Source organism: Aquarana catesbeiana, linkage group LG08, assembly GCF_042186555.1.
Source record: "Aquarana catesbeiana isolate 2022-GZ linkage group LG08, ASM4218655v1, whole genome shotgun sequence".
Classification (NCBI taxonomy): Eukaryota; Metazoa; Chordata; class Amphibia; order Anura; family Ranidae; genus Aquarana; species Aquarana catesbeiana.
The window spans coordinates 75462484-75479884 of record NC_133331.1 but is presented as its reverse complement, the minus strand read 5'-3'; the positions used below and the strand labels follow the sequence as shown (position 1 = coordinate 75479884).

Here is a 17401-nt window from a genome sequence, read left to right as displayed (position 1 = left end):
CAGCCAAATTTTCCAGGGCTGAAGTGGTCAATCATGCTCTATGCTTAATACCTTTACCCTGAACGCTGCTGTCTTGTTCCTACTCCCTTGTTCCTGATCCCAGTTTTGGTTTCTCCTTTCTATATGTTCCCTGCACCTCCAGTTTTACCCAGCTTTCCGGTGTTCACCATTTGCATACATTGTATATAGTTAGTTAGGTAGCTGGCGACTGGGTTTTTGGTTCACATTTATTTATGTTTGCTGGCGTTTGGATGTCTTATTTTACTATTAATAAGTTCACTTTACTATAATATGGCCTGGTTTCAATTTTCTTAAGTGTAGCCACAAATATCTGGCCCTGATTCCAGACACCCTTGCAATTGTGGAAGCCCAAAGTTTAAAATTACAATACATGAGTGAATAATTGCAAAATTTTCATGTCCACCATCCCCACCCCAACACCTAACTTTTAACTTAACTTTTTGGTTTGCATAGTTTGATAGATACATGCTTCTTGATATTTTGCTTTTTGGGTTGGAGAAGGAAGACGATATAGGTTGGTTTGTTGGCTACTGCCACCTTACTAGGACTCTTTTCTTAACCCTTCATCCATCTCAACTTTAATAAAAAGAGAAAGAAAAGAATAAGAGGTGTATGCAGTTGCATGTAAAGAAAACCCGGAGTAAAAGAAAAAGAAAGAATAGACGTAGGGCTTACATGATTGGGGGAACAGGGGACAGTAACAGGGTTTTGTTACAATGCCCCGGAGTGGAGGAAAGGGAGGAAGAGGAGGAGCCAGCAGGCAGAGAAGAGAAGGAAGGTCCCCCCCCCAGCGTCACTGTCAGCCGGAGGAGATAGCTTGCAGGCAGCATGGCATCTGTGGAAGATCTCATGGCGCAGCTGTGTGCTGCACCTGCGTCCAGAGGTGAGAGGTGGTTGTGGGATCAGGTGACCCTGGTCCTGGGCGAGGGACCAGCACCACGGCAAGGGAGTCTGCTCGAGCTCGGCGGTCACGGCCGCCGGAGCGCTTCTCCCCAGACTCCCCCCCAGGGCCCAGCGTCATACAGGGAGTCCCTTATGGGCCCCTTCAGAGCACCCCGCGAAGCGCATGTCAGTGCCGGCAGCGGGAGGCTCTGGGAGGAATCCCCAGCAGAGACGGGGCTCGGCTGGAGGGCTCTACAGAATGCCCAGGGCCCATACCAGGCCTGCCACGTGGCAAGCAACGGACCTTGCGGGCTCTGCCCTTGGCGAGTTGGCGGGGCATAAGATCTGCAGTGGCCACCGGGCCTCCCCATCCAGCGCCCCCCCAGAGGCATGGTGTACCGAGTAAGATGGCAGGAGGCGGGGGTGCCCAGTTGCAGCAAAGCTCCAGAGGCGGCAGAAGGCCGGGAAAGGCAACAAAGAAGTCGGTGGATGGATCCGGCGTGCGGAGGAGGGGCCAGCCACGGCGCGGATTCTCGCCATCGCTGGATGGATCCCCTGGAGGGCTGTGAGGGAGGAAGACATGGTGGTGGATCGCTCGGAGGGGGAGCTCTTCCTATCGGATGAAGATGAACCTCGCGGAACCCCTTTAGCGATGGAAGCGGGACCTTCAGCTGGTGGGACCCTTCCTAGGCAGCCCGGTAAGTCCACTTTTGTTTCAGGGTACAAAGGGGGGGCGGATGGGGCGGGGGAGTGGTACTAGGCCAGGCGCTCAGGTCACCTGGCAGCGGGCAGTCTCTCCCATGGGCTCCCCGCTGGCTGCGTTGGTCCGCGACCACGCCACGCTGGATGGGGGATTGCAGGGGTTCCTAGCGGGTTTAAAGGATTTAGTCAGTAGGTTTGAGCCCGGGGCGCACAGGCCAGCTACTCCGGCAGCGGCTTGGGTGGCACCTGGGGGGGCCTTCAGGGTCAGGGGATTCATGGCCCAGGGCAATTCCAGGGCCTTCCGCGGCAACACCTGCGCCCGTGGTGGGGGACACCGAGGTGGCTGTGCCAGACTCGGTGAACAAGGAATCGACAGGTGAGAAAGCGGGGTCAGCGGGGGACGCGGGTAAAAAAAAACAAGACTTGATCAGGTTGGTGGACTCAGCGAGGTGTGAGGTAAAAAAACCTGAGGACAACAAGGAGGATGAGGAGAAGAGGAGGAGATACAGGCACATCCTGTGGACGTTCAAGAAATGGCTCCAGGCATTTGCTATTCTGGCTTGTGTGATCGGCGAGAAGAACCCCGAACACTGTTTGGCACTATTCTGCTACCTGGATGCGGTGAGTGAGGCACAAGCAGTTCCGTCAACGCAGGGCGATACGCCCGGCCTTGAGGTGGGATCATAAGGACATCAGCCTGTGGATGCGCCCAATGACGTTGGCGAGGGCAGCGAGTCAATTTTTTCCAGGGGGGGCCAGTGGCTCATCCATTCCCGGACAATCGGCCGCAAGAAGAAAGGGGGTTTGTTGGCAGTACAATGAGGGTTTCTGCAAATTTGAGGGGGCCTGCAAATACAAGCACAAATGCTCTGGCTGTGGGGGAGCCCACCCCGTGTCCCGGTGTTTTAAACAGGGAAAAGGCCATGCTGGCGAGTCTACTAACAAGAGGGACGACTCCGGTAAAGGTGGAAAGGATGCGGCCTTTCCTAGATACGTACCCCGATAGGGAGTCAGCGAAGTTGTTAGGCCTGGGGTTTTCGGCCTTTTCTGATGGCCCAGAGGCTTCTGACCAGCCTAGAGGCACTGCGTTACCCTCGCCCGGAAGCGGGTACTCTATGCAGCTCAGGGGACACTGGCTGAGGATCGGGAGATGGATCGGAGCACCCCTAGCTCAGATCTCCTAGCTGAGATAGGCTGCGGTGGGAGTGACCATCCCTGAAGGGTCCTGGAAGCCTGAAGTGGACAGCTACTGCTCTTCATAGTTTGCAGGTGAGGGGGAAGACTGCCTGGGGGCCATATTCTGCACAGGACATTTTCCCAGACAACCCCTGGCCCCGCTGACAAGCTTCCCAAGTTGTCTATGGTCTATAGCCAAGAGGGGGGCCCCAGACATCTGAATGAGCCGCAGGAACTCCAGTGCAAAGTATAGCAAAGGGGGCAAAAAATTTACTTTTCCACCACAGTCAGATTCCCCTCAAACGCCCACTGACCCCTCTGTGGAGGTCCGCATCACTCGCAGTGACCACAGAGCCTCACAGACGAGCCCCATGGACTCAGAGGAGTCCCGACCCCCCTGGTTGGCGGACGTCATGGCGGCCATTGCCACTTTCCAATCTACACGAACAACAAAAATTGAGGCTGTTCAGTTGGATACGGGCCTAATCCGCCAAGACATAGAAAAACTCAGGTCGAGAGTCACTGAGACGGAGCAAAGATTGAGTAACAATGAAGACACCACGGCAGAACACGGAGCAGCACTCCGCACTCTTCAAACCAAAGTAAAGGCCTTGGAATACAGAGCCGAAGATGTCGAGAATAGAAAACGGTGCAATAACCTCCGTATTGTCGGCCTACCTGAGGGAGCGGAAGGAAACAACCCTACCTCCTTCATAGAGGGTATGTTACATGACCTCCTACCTGAGGCCCGTTGGTCGCCTCACTACACGGTGGAAAGGGCACACCATGTACCGCCTAAACCGGGGCCTCCTGGATACCCCGCACCTTCATTCTCCGTCTCCTTAACTTCAGGGATAGAGATGAAGTTCTCAATGCCTCTAAAAATGTTGGGGACCTCCGATATCAAAATGCTAAGTTGATGATTTTCTCTGACTATTCGGTGGAGACCCAGAATCTCAGAAAATCCTTGGACCAAGTCAAAGCAGCATTGAGAACACGCAATATCAGCTACAGCGTACTCTTCCCTGCCTGTCTACGAGTCCAGGATGGTGAGACAAACCGATTCTTCAGCCAGATAGAAGCCTCTCTAGGTGTGCTGGACTCGCTACCACAGATCCGCTGATCGAGTAAACGGTATGTGCTGCATGGCACCCTTCAATTTTTGCTCAAATTAATCTGGGCCCAGGCCTGGGTTGCCACACAAAATACCCCATGGATGAACTATCTTTGTTGCACCTCTTGTGCCCTGTTTACATCTATGGTGTGTGCGGATTGGATAGCGGTGGTTAACCGCCCCTGCATGTGATATTTAAATTAGCACTCCTGACAAAGGACATGGTCAGGAGACTGTTATATACTGTTCCTCTATACTTGTTTGCTCCCCTCCTGGAGCATTGGAGTTCATACTATGTATGCCCACCTACTGCTGGATCGATTTCACTGTGGGGACACACAACGGTTTTCCTTTCTCCTTTTGACTCTTGCTTTATTAACTCAGCGGTAATCTCACACTTGGAAAGCTGCTTGAACTGCTGCTTGCCCCCCCCCCCCCCCAAGAAGTTTCAGGGGCTAAGCTCACCTCTTCCACGGACCCCCTGTTGCAGCCGGCGAGCTGAACCAGTTTGGGATGAATACCCACCTCAGTTTAGTGGGGGTGGGTGGGTGGTGGGGGGGGGCGGAAAATTCCCCTAACGGGGCCAGTTTATTTTACTTAGGTTATTGGGTCCTTATAAATGTTTTTAGTTTGGTTTTGCTTTTGTTTTTAAATGTACTAAAATAATTGATTTATCAGCATTGCATTGTTTTCAGATGTGTCCGTTTTGGGTCCGGAGGTCCAGTTCAGGAGCCGAGATCTATACTGATCCTGAAATTTTTATCACCCCTAGAGCCCATGTCCACCCTTAACATTCTTTCATGGAATACCAGGGGGTTAAACTCCCCGGTCAAACGCTCCCTGGTGTTCCAATTCATTAAAGCTTATAACCCACATATACGTGTGCTCCAAGAAACGAACCTCATAGGGAGCAGGGTACTTGCCCTTAAAAAACCATGGGTGGGCTACCACTACCACTCCATGCATTCCAGTTTTTCCAGGGGTGTTAGTATTCTGGTATTGAAGTTTCTTCCTTTCTGGCTCTTGGATTTGGCCCTGGACCCGGACGGTAGGTATGTTATCATTCACGCCAAGATCCACTCTCTGACATGGACCATTGTGGGCTTATATTTACCCCCTCTGGCATCCTTGCTGGTGCTAAATCAAATTACCAGCAAGATGGCCGAGTTTGCCTCTGACAATGCTATCATCCTGGGCGATTTCAATTTAATCCCTGACCCGGATCTGGACAGACTGACGACTGCGGGACATCATTGTCCTGGGTTGGCCGAATGGGCCGATACCTACGGCCTGACAGATGTTTGGAGGTGGAGACACCCCCAGGCCCGGGCGTTTACATGTCATTCGGCCTCACATAGAACATTATCCCGCATAGACCTGGCCTTTGCTGGGAGCCCGGTCTTCCCAAGGGTCACGGACATACAAATATTGCCTAGGGGAATTTCAGACCATGCACCCTTGTTCTTGTCAGTAGACCTCTCCCTGGGCTCAGTTGACAGGTTATGGAGGCCATCTAGATTTTGGATATCAGACACTGCTGTGGATGCTCAATTCAGAACTGAATTGATTGGCTACTGGGCGGTCAATGGTGGTTCGGCGGAGCACACAGTTGTGTGGGACGCTTTCAAGGCCACGACGAGGGGAGACTACCAGACCATCATTACCAGAGTTTGCAGGGAACGCAGAGCGGACTTGATAAAGGCTGAGAGGGAGGCGATTAGCGCTAAGGTTCTTTTTGTTCGCACTCGAGATCCCCTACACTACTCACATTTACAGCTTATGACTAAGGAGGTGGTTCGCCTCCGTACCTCTCTTACCCAGAAGAAAATGTTAGCACAGTCCCAACGGATCTTTGAGCAGGGGGAGAGATCGGGGAGGCTGTTGGCCTGGCTCTCCAGAGAACAGGCAGGAGGGATGAGCATCTCACATATCAGGGAGTCCTCAGGACAGCTGATTCATACCCCAGACGGGATTAATTGCTGTTTTGCAGTTTTACAAATCCCTTTACACCTCTAGGGCAGATTATAGTAAGGAGGACATGACGGCATATTTAGCTGATATTGACATTCCGACCCTTACGGAAACATATCGTAACAAACTTGACGCCCCTATTATGACTTTGGAGATAATCTAGACGCTTAAATCAATGCAGGCAGGAAAAACTCCGGGACCCGATGGCATCCCAGTGGAGTTTTACAAGCAGTATGCTACAGAACTAGTTGATAAACTTCATGGTCTCTTCTCTGCTTTGACGCGTCTTGAGAAACTTCCTGATACAATGAGTGATACGATCATAGTCGTGATCCCCAAGCTGGTAAAAGACCCCACATTATGCTCCTCGTATCACCCCATATCCCTGCTAAATGTGGACGCGAAAATATTGGCGAAGGTTTTGGCTAATAGGCTTAATTTGGTCATTACTGCCCTTGTCCACAGGGACCAAACGGGCTTCATGCCCGGAAGAGGCACGGATATTAATATCAGACGCCTTCTTACCCACATAGATGAGACGACAATGGGAATGGTCTCTCGCGATTCGGGTTTGGTCCGAGCTTCACGAACTGGCTTCGCATGTTATATCATGGTCCTTCAGCTAGAATCCATACCTACGGTTGCCTATCGGGGAAGTTTAAATCAACCCGGGGCACGAGACAGGGTTGTCCCCTCTCTCCGAGCCTATTTGCTCTAGCAATGGAGCCCCTGGCTATATTACTGAGAGCGGATCCTGGTGTAAGGGGACTTCAGGTAGGCCCAATTGAGGAAAAGCTGTCACGGATGATGCTCTGCTTTATTTAGCGGATGCATCACCCTCTTTACAGACTGCATAGGAACTAATCAATCGATTTGGTCGATACTCGGGGATTCATATTAATAGGGACAAATCGGTTCTTTTCCCGCTCCATCCCTCGACCCCTAGAGTGCCACATCCGCAGCTCAAATGGATAGATGGTTTTAAATACCTGGGGATTAAAATTAGTTGTAAAGTGCAGGATTATATGGAAAACAATTTGCGACCACTCATGACACATCTAGCGGCTAGATGTGCTGCATGGCGTTCCCTCCCGTTGACCCCTGTGGGCAGAGTTAATCTGCTAAAAATGATTTATCTTCCCAAATATTTATACTTCTTCCATAATACCCCCACACACATTCCCAGGACTTTTTTCCGGAGGTTGGAGAGTCTGCTGATATCCTTTGTCTGGGCTGGGAGGCCCCCCAGGGTGGCCAAACAGATATTATATCTCCCACTTTCGGGGGGGGGGGGGGGGGGGGATTGGCGCTCCCGAACTTTCAAATTTACTATTGGGCGGCCGTCCTGGTCATGGTTCACTGGTGGTTCTCCCAGCCCACACAGAATCCAACGGTCACTCTAGAAGCAGCCATCCTGGGCTCCTTTGCAGCCCTGAGCAACCTGCCATTTCGTGGTCTTAGGGCCAGCTCGTCTATGACAATCCTGATGCGAACCACAGTGAGGGTCTGGCAAGAGGCTAGGAAGATTTACGGGAAACCCAATCACGTTTCACCACACATGCTCCTATGGGGTAACCCTATGCTCTCTCACCTCTATAGTATTCCGGACCCTTCTCTGTGGTCGAAAAAAGGGAATCATTACCTTAAAGCACATCGTTCAGGATGTTAGGATTATGACTTTCCAGGTCCAGAGGCAAACATATGCACTTCCGTCCTCTTTTCAGTTCAGATACTGGCAGTTGAAGCACGTCTTTGAGGCCCAGTTCCCTGCCCCCCTCACTTTGGAGTCGGACTCCATTGAGCGTGTCTTGATCTCCAGTGTGATGGAGAAGCCTCTCTCAACATTATATTTATATCTCACAGTTGAATATAACATCAAACTAACCAAAACCTGGGAAAAATGGAGGATGGATATTCCATCTCTTGACGAAGAGGAGTGGAAGGAGTGTTTCATTTCATACATTCCTTCCATGATTGCTGCAAAAGATAGGTTCATACAATTTAAGTTCCTACACAGGGCATACTTCACCCCACAGAGACTGGAGCGCATTTACCATCAAAGAGACCCTAATGCCCCTTACACACGGTCGGATTTTCCGATGGAAAATGTCCGATCGGATCGTGTTGTCGAAAATTCCGACCGTGTGTGGGCTCCATCGGACATTTTCCATCGGATTTTCCGACACACAAGGTTGGAGAGCAGGAGATAAAATTTTCCGACAACAAAATCCGTTGTCGGAAATTCCGATCGTGTGTACACAAATCCGACGGACAAAGTGCCACGCATGCTCAGAATAAATAAAGAGATGAAAGCTATTGGCCACTGCCCCGTTTATAGTCCCGATGTATGTGTTTTACGTAACCGCGTTCAGAACGATCGGATTTTCCGACAACTTTGTGTGACCGTGTGTATGCAAGACAAGTTTGAGCCAACATCCGTCGGAAAAAATCCATGGATTTTGTTGTCGGAATGTCCGAACAAAATCCGACCGTGTGTACGCCCTATTACTGTCAGAGATGCAGGCAGGAAGTGGGTACCTTCTGGCACATGGTCTGGTCCTGTCCCAAACTCCGACCTTTTTGGACGGCAGTGGCCTCTACACTTAGCAATGTTACAGGATTAAATATACAGGTTGATCCTCAAATACTACTACTCAGTCATTTGGAAGATGTTGAGGGAGACAGGTATTGTAAATTGTGTCTTACCTTCTCATGATATTATGCTAGACGTGAAATTTTACTGAGATGGAAACTAGAGGAGCCTCCTACTCTGGCCTCGTGGAGGAGGTCGGTGACCTCAGTACTTCCTCTGTATAGAATGACCTATGAAAGTAGACAATGCCCAGGGAAATTTGATAAAATTTGGTCCTCTTGGATAGATGCCTCTGATGGCCCTGAACCCCCTTCCCCCTAACTGTGACTGGAATCACACTAGCGGATATTCTCTATCTCATGCCTTCTCCCTCGTACCTCGTCCCCCCCCCCCCCCCCCAAGCCCCCCCGTTCTTCCTTTACTTATCCTGATTACTACTTGCTTTGCTGCATCTCCCCTTTTCTTCTCCCCCCCCCTCACCCGGCCCACTTGAATATTGGATATCTACATAATGTACTGCTGGAATATTTGCTAAATTACGACTACCGGATGAAGGTGGCTTTCCCTGTCTATATTCTTATTTCACTGAATGTACTATATTATTTTGTATTGTAATGCTGATTTGTCTAATAAAAATTTTCTGTTAAAAAAAAAAAAAAAATGGGGGGCTGGCAATCAGACATTTGGAACTGGAAGTGGAGACATGGCGTTACCTTTGAGGAGATGGGGTGCACCTTAATGCTGTGGGGATCGACATGTGGGCTTTAGGATTAAAGGATGGTATCCAGAGAGCATTGAGGGTTTTGGAGGTGCGCTCAAGGGTAGGGTTTTCCCCTTGTTTGCTGTGGCGGGTGTTGGTCTTTGCGGGTGAAGGAAGAAACCCAAGATAAGGAAAAATGCGGGACCCATCGGTGGTATGGGCCCGTTTGGTGGTATTCCAGCTAACGTTGGTTTAGCTGGAATTTGGTTAAAGGGTGCCCTGCGGTCAGTGGTTTGGTTGTCTCTGAGCTAGCTTGTCAGCTGGAGGCCTAGTTTCAGTTAAAGGTACCGCAGTGCATTGTTATGATCGTTATGGTAATTCTGGGGGATGTCCTGCAAAGACCAACGCAACTATTTGAGGTGGTTTAACAGATGTTGTTTATAGTTATGTAAATTTGATTTGAGTTGTTAAGGGGCTGCTACGGCCAATATTTTACTCCAAAACGGTGTGGTCTCCATTAATGGAAAAGGGTAAGGTAATGGAGTTGGGTTGGCCGGGTAAAGCAATTGGTGTATGCATCATCTGTTTTGCAATAGTCATGCCAATAAATTCACTACATGCCTAGGCATTTAGATAACCGATTTCAGCTACGTGGAAACATCAGTGTCAGAAAGGATTCTAATGTTCTGTCCCAAGACAATTCAGTCCATGTATATGGTCAAATGGCAGGTTACAATGGAAATCAAGAAGTGTGCTTACGATTATGAGCTTTTTATTTTTAGGGCTCATTCACATGGGCACTCTGCCCTTTACAGTGTGAAGAGCCATTTATCTTTCTGTACCAACCTCGAGCTGCATGCAGCCAGCCCATATAAGTGAATAAATATGCATTGGCTGTAAAGGCTTATATACACAGCCAAGTCTGATAAGTACACAGGACAAACGCAGTCCCCTAATTTAAAATCCTGTGCATCTGGGTACACGTCCCTGCATATCTGTCAAATTTGGCTGTGTGGGCAAGTACAGACAACCAATGCATATCCATTCATTCTTATAGCATAATTGGCAAAAGCAGTCTAAACGAGATTGAGTTAAATTTGACATCTTTGACAAGGTCAAAGCAACCAGTACTGAAGGTTAGATTGGAAAAGTCCTGGCACACATCCAACATAGCCCGCAAACCCAAAAATGTACTCATTAGAATATGAAAGTCAATATTTTTTTCCCAGTTACACTATTATCTATAGCATCCTCATGGAAAACCATACAAACAAACATTCACATGGCAGGTTGGCCTACACGGTAATACTACATACATACCTTTAATGCATTATTTCAGGGTTTTATCAGATCAGTACACAAGTACTTCTTTTGTAGGCAAGGTTGTCTGTGCTATTTGCAGGGTGCAGTGCAAGTGACCACCGCTTGTACATTCTTCCTTGAGGCTCGGTTCACACCTAAACCGGCTCAGATTGCACAACAATGCTGTGCATCCCTGTTCTCCGTTTCAGGGATTAATCGGGGCAAAATCTTTGCCTGAATTTGGCCCTGAAACGGAGCCAAAGATGCACAGCATTTCTGTGCAATGCGCTCCTCAGCCGCCCCGGAGATATGTGAACCGGCTCCATAGAGAGCCGGTCACATTCTCCTGCTATGCGAATTGGATGAGGGGGAAACCTGCATCCAATTCGCATAGGTGTGATCCCAGCCTGAGACTTTTTTTTTAAATTTGTGACAGGCTTTAACCGAATTATGTAGCTACAACATTAACAATTATAGCAAACCATTCACTTACTTGTACCCTGCTCTGTCAGAGTGGCCTGCATATTAAATGTCATCAGGTATCCTGAGCGGTCAAGCTGGAATGTTGAGAGATCAACATTTCCTTTAAATGTACCCTCTGAATCGGTCTATTGGGAAGAGAAGGTAAAAAAAAAAAAAAAAAAAAGTCAGAACCAAATTTGTGCCAAGAAAAAAAAGGGTTAGCCATAAATAAAATGGAAACCAGGGTCAGAGGGGCACCTAGAATAGGCAATGTATGGGGATTAAATGAAAAGGAAAATGGTAGGCACAATGCCTGATAGCATATATAAAAACATTAAAAACAAAAAAAACAAAAAAATAAATAAATAAATATAAAAAAAAGGTCAGACAAACTGAAACACCACCTGAAGGCTGGTATCACCTTACAGAACGAGCCAGCAACAATGTCCCAAACAGAGTGCTGTAAAAGCAGGCATGCTCAACCCATGGCCCGTCTGATGTGGACCCACAACCTGAAACCTATGGCAACCCGCATAGCCTCATTCGGGTGCATGCTGCTCTACTCCAAAATCCTGTTGCAGCTGGATCCCGACTCTTATCACAGAGACACGGGGAGAGGAGCCTTTAGCAAAGAGGATTACATCTAGTGGCATCTATACAGGGGTTCTGAAGGTGAATTCTCACAATTGTGTGACAAGCTTGGTGTAATTCCAGGAGCATGTGCATGCATTATGTGTAATTTTATTTTTGCTTAATAAAAAAAAGTTTATTGCACTACTACAGTAGTAGTACGATAACTAGTACATATGCCGCGGCAAGGCGGCTCTATTGCGCAAATCACGTACCTGTACGTGATTCTGGTCAATAGCCACTGATTGGCCACAGGAGGAGCCAATTAGTGGGCTTGGCGGGCGCGATGTCTGCCAGCCACCCGCGATTGCTCCCCACAGAGACAAAAACGGCGGTCTGCCGATGTAAACAAGCAGCCCGCTGTGCTTTCAGGCATGGACACTGATCTAGTGTTTCTGCTAATCAGGAACACGGATCAGTGTGTCCATGCAGCGAGCCCCCCCCCCCCCCCCCCACAGTAAGAAAGCACAATTAGGGAATACACTTAACCCCTTGATCGCCCCTGATGTTAACCCCTGTCAGTGTCATTTATACAGTGTCAGCGTATATTTTAAACACTGATCACTGTAATGTTTGTCACTGGTTCCCAAAAAAAGTATCAAAAAAAGTGTCAGCTAGGTGTCCGATCTGTCCGTTGCAATGTCGACATTACAAGTAAAAAAAAAAAATAAATAAATAAAATGCCATAAATATACCCCCTTTAACGTTTGCGCAAACCAATCAATATACGCTTATTGGGATTTTTTTTACCAAAAATATGTAGCAGAATACATATTGGCCTAAATTGATGAAGAAATTTGGACTTTTTTTTTTATTTTTTATTGTATGTGTTTTATAGCAAAAAGTAAAAAATATATTTTTTTTAATCAAAATTGTCTTTGTTTATTGCGCAAAAAATAAAAACCACAGAGGTGATTGAACACCACCAAAAGAAAGCTATATTTGTGGGGAAAAAAAAAAAACCACAAACATTTTCTTTGGGTAGAGCATCGCACGACCGCGCAATTGTCAGTTAAAGGAATACAGTGCCGTATCGCAAAAAATGGCCCGGTCCTTAGGGGGCTGAAGTGGTTAAAGCAGATGCATCGCATACTAGCACATTATGAAATACTGTACTTGCCTTAGAATGAAGCCCTACACCACCGCACTGTGCGCTCTGACAAACGCTTCCATCTTCACCTGGTCTTCCTTCCGGGTTTGAGTACTCCGACCGTTTGTTTGGCCGCGCCACGATGAGGTCACTCCCATGCATGCACACAGAGATCTGTAGGGATGGCACGGGTATACCGTCCCTTCAGAGTGCATGCACTGGTGACTTCACCGGCTGCATGAAGTGTGAATATCTCCTAAACAGTGAAGGTTTAGGCGATATTCATAGTACCTGCAGGTAAGCCTTATGATAGGCTTACCTGTAGGTACAAGCCTACAGAATGGGTTTACATCCACTTTAAAGACAAAACATAAACATCTAACAGGGATTGGTCTCACAGAAAATAAGGATATTTGGTGTAAGTTCACCTTTACAGAAAAATCTGTAAGGTGAACTTACACAGGACCCCCTCCTCCCCCGCCCTGACTGACCAGGACCGCAGCAATCTCCCGTTCTAAGCCCCGGTATATTCGTGTCAGGAGTCCGGGGCTTAGAAATCTCCTCGGCATCCACACGTCTTCTCCATAGCTGACAGGATGGGCTATGCGGCTGCTGATTGGTTGGCACCGCCCATGTGACTAATTAGAATGCTCCAAAATGTCCCTCCTGACGAGGTACGTTTAGAACATTCAGCTCAGAGGATTTCTAAGCCCTGGACTCCTGGCTTAGAACAGGAAATTGCCGCGGTCCAGGACAGCAGGACCCGGGGGGAGGGGGTCCAGTGTAAGTACACCTTACAGGTTTTTCTGTAAAGGTGAACTTACCCTTTAACTTTGCAAAGAAAACCCAATCATGTGCATTTTTGCTTGCACATGATTAGATGATGGAAGTCAGCGAAGCTTTTACACATTTACCAAGTTCTGGAGCAATCGTACTTGCAGAGTGCAACTGCACTGCAAAGTGCATGGTCCATTTGCCTTTAGTAAATCAACCCCAATGGTTCCTGCTGCTATCAATCTGTCGAATGAGGAGAGAGACAGCAGCTGGAGCTGCTGGGCTTGTGCACAATCGCTGGATCGGATCAGGCTACAGCACAGAAGGTTTGCATTAAGGTGAAAAACCTTAAGGCTTTACAACCTTTTCATAGCTGCCAACTGTCCCGAATTTCCCGGGACATTCCCGGGACTTGGACTTCATTCCCGGATTTGTGGCGTCCCGGGAAATGTCCCGAAAAATTCGGTTCCGGTTTTTGAAACCGCCGCCGCCGCCGCTAGAGGTCGGCGGCCGGCGGAGACATTGTCTCCGCCGGCCGCCATTTTGTTGGAGTTCAGGAAGACGGCTGGGGGGGGGGGCTAGACGAAGCTTCTGCGTCGCCGCCCACCCCCTGCCCCGCTCCGCCTCGGCCCGCCCCGCTCCGCCTCGGCCTGCCTCGGCCCGCCCCGCCTCGGCCCGCCTCGCCCCGGCCCGCCCCGCTCCGCCTCGCCCCGCCTACCCCCCGCCCCGCTGCCAGTCTGTTATGGAAAGGGGCGGGGGTTCTAGGTGGGGGGTGAGCGCGCGCACCGCTGTGGGACACCTGATGTGAGTGGGGGGGGCACAGGGGACACCTGATGTGAGTGGGGGGGGCACTGGGGACACCTGATGTGAGTGGGGGGGGGCACTGGGGACACCTGATGTGAGTGGGGGGGGCACTGGGGACACCTGATGTGAGGGGGGGGGACACCTGATGTGAGGGGGGGGGCACTGGGGACACCTGATGTGAGGGGGGGGGGGGACACCTGATGTGAGGGGGGGCACTGGGGACACCTGATGTGAGGGGGGGGCACTGGGGACACCTGATGTGAGTGGGGGGGCACTGGGGACACCTGATGTGAGGGGGGGAGGGCACTGGGGACACCTGATGTGAGGGGGGGACACCTGATGTGAGGGGGGGACACCTGATGTGAGGGGGGGACACCTGATGTGAGGGGGGGACACCTGATGTGAGGGGGGGGCACTGGGGACACCTGATGTGAGGGGGGGGGCACTGGGGACACCTGATGTGAGGGGGGGACACCTGATGTGAGTGGGGGGGGGCACTGGGGACACCTGATGTGAGGGGGGGGGCACTGGGGACACCTGATGTGAGGCGGGGGCACTGGGGACACCTGATGTGAGGGGGGGTTCCGCCGGGGACTCCTGATGTGAGGGGGGGCTCCGCCGGGGACTCCTGATGTGAGGGGGGCTCCGCCGGGGACTCCTGATGTGAGGGGGAGCTCCGCCGGGGACTTCTGATGTGAGGGGGGGCTCCGCCGGGGACTTCTGATGTGAGGGGGGGCTCCGCCGGGGACTCCTGGTGTGAGGGGGGGCTCCGCCGGGGACTCCTGGTGTGAGGGGGGCTCCGCCGGGGACTCCTGGTGTGAGGGGGGCTCCGCCGGGGACTCCTGGTGTGAGGGGGGCTCCGCCGGGGACTCCTGGTGTGAGGGGGGCTCCGCCGGGGACTCCTGGTGTGAGGGGGGCTCCGCTGGGGACTCCTGGTGTGAGGGGGGCTCCGCCGGGGACTCCTGGTGTGAGGGGAGCTCCGCCGGGGACTCCTGATGTGAGGGGGGCTCCGCCGGGGACTCCTGATGTGAGGGGGGCTCCGCTGGGGACTCTTGATGTGAGGGGGGCTCCGCTGGGGACTTCTGATGTGAGGGGGGCTCCGCCGGGGACTCCTGGTGTGAGGGGGGCTCCGCTGGGGGCACCTGATGCAAGGACGGACTCTGCTCGGACATCTGAAGCAAGGACGGACGGCTGGTGGCAGGCGACGTGGCAGGTGACACGCTCAGAGATCCCACTGATTCTGCATTATGGTGAGTTGAATGATTTCATTTTATATTACAATGTAATAATAGAAATAATGCGCTTCAATCATCCTGACACCATAACAACCATGGTGCCGGGATGATTGAAGCATTAACACCAGGTGTTTGGAGTATCTTTATCTGCTGATTGTTAAACTTTCTAGAATACACATATTTTTATTGTGTAGGATCTGGGGCTGCTGTCCCGTCATTTCCCTCTCTCTCCCCCTCTCCCCCCCTCTCCATCCCTCATTCATTTCAGACTCTAACCACACCCTCTAGAGCCACGCCCATTTAAGCCACGCCCACAATTTCGCATAAACCACGCCCATTTTCGGCGCGGCGCGCTTCGCGCGCCGCACTTGTCTGTTTTTGATAGGCCACGCCTGCTGGTGAATGCCCCGCCCCCTAATTATTGGACAGCTCCGCCTACAGCCACAAAAGTGTCCCACATTTTTTTTTACAATGTTGGTAACTATGCCTTTTTAAGTGGCCTGCACTCTTTAAAAGTTTGAGAACCCCAGACTTTAAGAAAGCCCTTTGAAGCAGATGAGAAATTGTGCAACAGCTCTCTGTACATCATCGTTTATAAAAACCCACACAGTCGCAATAATTACAGTTTATATTGCAAGGAACCATTCAGACTATAATGCAGTGAGTATGTTCTGCATAAAGTGTTGTGTTAAGCAGCACATTCATTTTTAATGAGTAGTCACAAAAAACAGGCGTTGCATGATTTCCCCCCCCCACCCACCACCTCCCCCCCCCCCCCCCCCCCACACACACACACACACACACACACAGTCTACCTGTATCTCTGTGGTGGGCTACAACACAGGAGCATTGCAGCATACTGAAGAGGTGCATGGGGGGGGGGGTACAATTAACTTTGAATTACATTGTACATCCACCACGATTTGTGTCATTTGTCATTACAAGGTACAGTAGGAACAATTGTTATGGGTTGGTGTGGCACATGATCTTAATGAATCAAAATCATAAAATGCAGCTATTTTGGAAAGTAAGGAAGAGAAATGTGAAAAAGTTTAAACATTTGCAAGTTGTAAAGTGCTACGTAAACTGTTGGCGCTATATACATCCTGTATAATAATAATAATAATAATAATAATAATAATAATAATAATAATAATAATAATAATAATGATTGCAGTTGGATCTCACCGTTCCAGTGAATGGCACACAGATACCATCAGGACTCAAATTGCAGGCGTTTCCTCTGTAATAGTTAGTTGGCGGTCTGCACAATCTGCCCGATATTTGTCCTGGAACCCCCTGATCATATGTGTACCTGGGAAAACGAATACGGCTTAGTTCTGCACACTGATCTTGAAAGGTTGTCTGTTGACAGGTTAGAACCAATCTGTGTTCTGGTGTTTAAATATTTCTAAACACAAACTTAAGGGAACTAATACAAGTTCCACCCCACTCACTAGGGCTGTCTGGTGCAGATAGTCTGGAGATTGGCAGTGTGGAGCGCAGCCACAGATCTTTGCAATTTCAGGGAAAAGGGTGGTGGTAAGTTCATATCTTGCACTAAACTATTGAAAATGTGGGTATTTTTTTTTCAAATAACAGTTTTTATTTGTCATCTCAGAGAATAGTATAAGAACAGAACAAAGTAAGCTCCAAGTAATACTAAAACATGAGTACAGCAAGTTCAAGCAGTGTAGTAGCAATAAGCAGAAAATGTGGGTATTTTAGCAATATTGTATAATATCTGCTACTTTGTCTAGACAGCCTGGCCTATTAAAGTTTGGGGGGGGGATGCTTACTGCCTAGATTACCTGGTGAAAATAAAAGGCAAAAGAGCCTAAACAAAATGCAGTCACCATAGGCATGTGCAGGGGTTGTGCCTGGTGTGCCTGGGCACACCCCAATCACTACATGTGGTGCTGATTCCCCCTACTGCCTAGGCTTC

General features: G+C 49.8%; 1 protein-coding gene across 4 annotated transcripts in view; it reads right to left on the bottom strand.

Annotated features, from left to right (window-relative positions):
• Nucleotides 1-17401, bottom strand: part of LOC141105851 (ovostatin-like) — a 164186-nt gene that overhangs the window by 93842 nt on the left and 52943 nt on the right. For all 4 annotated transcript variants that reach the window (XR_012235664.1, XM_073595994.1, XM_073595995.1 and 1 more), the window contains exons 8-9: nt 16645-16771; nt 10955-11069 (exon numbers count right to left, since the gene is read on the bottom strand). Coding sequence is in view for 3 of the 4 variants with exons in the window: in XM_073595994.1 (XP_073452095.1) it covers nt 10955-11069; nt 16645-16771 (242 nt within the window). In the remaining variant the exon portion in view is untranslated. The remainder of the gene's footprint in view (nt 1-10954; nt 11070-16644; nt 16772-17401) is intronic.